The sequence below is a fragment of the Ananas comosus genome, linkage group 19 (genome assembly GCF_001540865.1).
Source record: "Ananas comosus cultivar F153 linkage group 19, ASM154086v1, whole genome shotgun sequence".
Lineage (NCBI taxonomy): Eukaryota > Viridiplantae > Streptophyta > Magnoliopsida > Poales > Bromeliaceae > Ananas > Ananas comosus.
Genome location: NC_033639.1, coordinates 5,726,655 through 5,730,521, shown reverse-complemented (window position 1 = coordinate 5,730,521; position 3,867 = coordinate 5,726,655). Strand labels below are relative to the sequence as shown.

General features: G+C 38.8%; 1 protein-coding gene across 1 annotated transcript in view; it reads right to left on the bottom strand.

Annotated features, from left to right (window-relative positions):
• LOC109724761 overlaps positions 1–3,042 on the bottom strand; it is a 5,995-nt gene extending 2,953 nt beyond the window's left edge. Inside the window, exon 1 of the mRNA XM_020253693.1 lies at positions 2,552–3,042. Within this exon, the coding sequence (XP_020109282.1) occupies positions 2,552–2,836 (285 nt within the window). The 5' untranslated portion in view covers positions 2,837–3,042. The remainder of the gene's footprint in view (positions 1–2,551) is intronic.

The following is a 3,867-nucleotide window of genomic DNA, read 5'->3' as shown; positions in this document are numbered from 1 at the left end:
TAGCACTTTAAACCTTGCTATGTGGTGCATTTACATATTGCGTTCGCATAAACCAAGCTTCCCAATTTCACAATCAGCGAACTACACTGAGATCTAAAGAAACCCCATGTCATCCAAAGAACAATTAGGGCTGTATTCTATGTTCCTCCTATTTCCAATTAGAACTCAATTTGAATACTTTCATTAACAATTGTAGGCCAAATATTGCACGTAGCATTTGTTGCTTATTAAAAGATCAGAGACAATCAAAGTAATACATTCACCTAGAAGATTTGACACATGATCACAAAGCAATATTCCCATCAGTTAGAGCTAACAAGTGAATAAGATAAAAATAGCTAAATAGTACGATGTACGCGAATTAGAGACTGCACATTTAACATCTAGATGCTCTCCTAAGAGCCTAATGTTTTCGTGCACACCATATTAATATGCTAAAAATCACATCTACTGTTCGTACTATTGATGGTGGAGTTAAAATAAAATTGATTCTCTGATAAATCTCTAACAGTTAGTACTTCAAGACTTTCTTTCTTTTATAATGTTAACAAAATAATACTTCAGCTATGTAGCCCTTTAGAAAAGCACGGCTGTGAATGATCAATACGCTCAAGAAATTTTGAAACTTGCCTAGAATTTCAAAAAAATAAAATTAAATAACATAAAATACTCACTGAAAGCAACAGAATGAGAAGTCTAAATCTGCATCAGCACCATTAAATGACCAATTTTATGCAAATTTTAAGAGAATGGAAAGGTAGTGGTAAACATGCAAATTTGACATCTAAAAGACAGCTCTTCATTTAAGAACTGTATGTAAGACACCCAAAAGCCTATTCAAAAGAGCAGCAGATAAGGAAGGATATGTATGCAGAAAAACGAACGCATAAGCAATGAAATTTTTCTACGTTTGAATCAGTTAGCAAAGCTTTTTTTTTTTTTCTTTTTTTTTACGTTAGCTTGGATCAGAAGAAAGATCAACCATAAGGTCTTATCTATTTGAGTTCTCCTGTAGAAAAATCGGCTACAACTATATCGGAGTAGGTTTCGTACCCGAAACATTATGTTACATAATTCCGTTCGATTCGGAAAAGATAAATATCATTGGGAGCAAGACCTGGTTTCAAAGAATATATAATTGGAATGGACTGGATCCTGATCATTAGAAAGAGACGATAAACTTAAGAAGAAAAAAAAGTTGGAACGTAGCTAACGTAACTTAGCACGAGAAGATAAGGATTAGATATTGGACAAGAAAAGTAACATTTATGGAATGTTTTGGGTAGGAAACTTCTTTTCAAATAGAGGAAAGCAAAGAAATATATATATATATATATATATATATATATATATATATATATATATATATATATATATATATACAAACTTTACTCATCCATTTCATATTGTAATCCTTTTCTCTTTCTAGATCATGTGGAAAAAGAGCGAACCATTAATTCATCCAGATGATAAAACTTTAGGCGTGTTTAGAGGGCTTTCTTTAATGCGCTCACCTCCAATATTTGGATGTTCCGCCGAGCCCGTAATCCCTTATGAAACACCTATGTTAAAAGAATGGACAATATTTAAGCAGAAACAGTTATTCAGTCGTTTTGAGTTCACTATTATGCTCCTGATGGTGACGGCAATATTATATTATTGCCCCCATTATGTAAGGACTGAGATTTTTACAGTGCAACTAAACTCTCTGTTGACGATGTTTATGTGTGTAATTTAATTACAAAAGCACTCGTCAAGTTTCGGGAGAAATCGAGTTAAAACGGAGAAGTTACAGGATTTCCAAGTTTCACTTAAAGTGAATAGTAACTCGATTTTCCGGAGAAGCCACGGTGTGAAGTTGGCTTCTGACTCGTATCGGACTCCGTTCCTAGGGGTCCAATAGCTCGTTTCGACCGGTTCAGCTGTTCTGGAACTAATGACGCTGACGGATTTTGAGTTTGACGCACGGATTTCGAGAAAATTCGAAAATACGTGTTTTATATGTATTTATGTGTTATTCCTTCTATTGGAAAGAAAGTTTGGATTTTGTCGTGAATCCGTGGTCGATCGTGGTGAAACAAAATCGTAGCTTTGTTGTCTCCGAGGTGCTGATCGCACTGGTGCAATCCGTTCGCAAATCTGACGGACGGATCTGCGGAGATTGCGCGTTGATCGAGGAGAGGTCTGTGATGGCAAAACGGTAATTTTGCGAAAGTCGCGATATTTTATGTACCGTTTTGCGTGAGATCACACGTGGAGGGCTATTCGTGTGTTTTACACGCGCTGTGGAGGACATAGTTTAAAATATTGAGTTTTCGTGGGTCTTTCCGCAATTTGAGTTTTATATATATTTTTGGTTCCTAGGGTTTCTACTAGAAACTCTAACCCTAACCACCTAATTAGCCCTCAGCCACCTTGGCCTCGCTCCCCTACCCCTAGCCGCTCACCCCGACCACCGCCGGCTGAACCCCGGCCGCCGCCGAGCCATCATCTTCCTCTCTCTCCATCTCTCTCTTTCTCTCGGGTTAGAGCCAGGCCGAGGCTGCATGGCCCCCAGGCCNCGGAAGACGCCGTGGTCGACCATCGCGAAGTTGAGCGGCGGCACAAACAGCTGCTGCTCCCCTCCTCCTCCTCCTCCTCTTCCTCCTCCTCCGCCGGCGGCGGCGCCGTCACAGCTGACGAATTCGGGAGACGCCATTTCCATCTCCTCCTCTGCCACCATCTCTTCCTCCTCTTCCTCTTCCTCTTCCTCTTCCTCTTCCTCCTCCAGATGGTGAGATGGAGGAGATGGAGGAGGAGGAGGAGGAGGTGGTGGTTTTTGCATCTCCAGTCTCATCAGAACTGGGAGGAGAAAAAGGGAGGAATATTCTTTGCAGCTTCTACTCTCTATGTTTTGGATCTTGGGGAAGATCCTATTCCTCGCTTTTTATAGGGGCGTTTCGTAATCAGCTGCTCTGAAACGGGGAATATACACAGAGAGGGTGTCCGTACGCGTTGGTTATTTGTACGCATCCTTCGTGCCATCTTCCGTGCCTTTTTACTAGTCTCATGAGTCATGAGGCAAATGCTTTTTGGTAAATGGGTCCGTGGACCCGATCCAGCCTCAATAGTTGATTTACAATATTTATATTTTAAAAACATAAATAAAAAATAATATATATACCCTACCTGTTTAATTTCAAATTAAGTCTGCATCCGAACACTTAAGTTAATCATATATTCATCCGATCTATTTGAGCAGATTTGAATAGCGAATGCTCATATATTATCCGCTTAAGACCGAGTATGAATCGAGTACGGGTCGGATCTAAATCGGATACGAATATCCGTATGCATATATTTTTTATATACTTTATTAAACAGTTTATGAATAAATCATAAACCTCTCGCTATAGAAAATTCGCGTTCTGATTAGTTGCACATAGTCAAATAAAATTCGTTTAAAAGAAAGATTTAAGCAGCAAACAGCTAGAGTTTAAAAAACAAAGTAAAATAAAAATAATAGAAAAAGAGAAAACAGTACGACTAGAATTTTTACTAGGATGAAAATACATTAAGACCTTCATTTATACGTTCTATTGAAATTGATACCTTAAATTTTAATTTTAAATTTTCACTAGGACGGCTTTACTCTTTTGCTTACCCTAATTGACGTTTCTTCGGACTAAATAAATTGTACTCGCACATTAATTTTAAAAATAAAATCTATCATGTGGCAGCATGAATGATAATAGAGGCCGTGTGACGCCCCGACTTTCCAGGGGGTCACCCATTCTAGGACTACTCCCGTCCTAGCACGCTTAACTCTCTTAACCTCTTGGGTCTAGCCACCACCCAAAATGCTTAAGCCGGGTTAAGAGTTTAGCC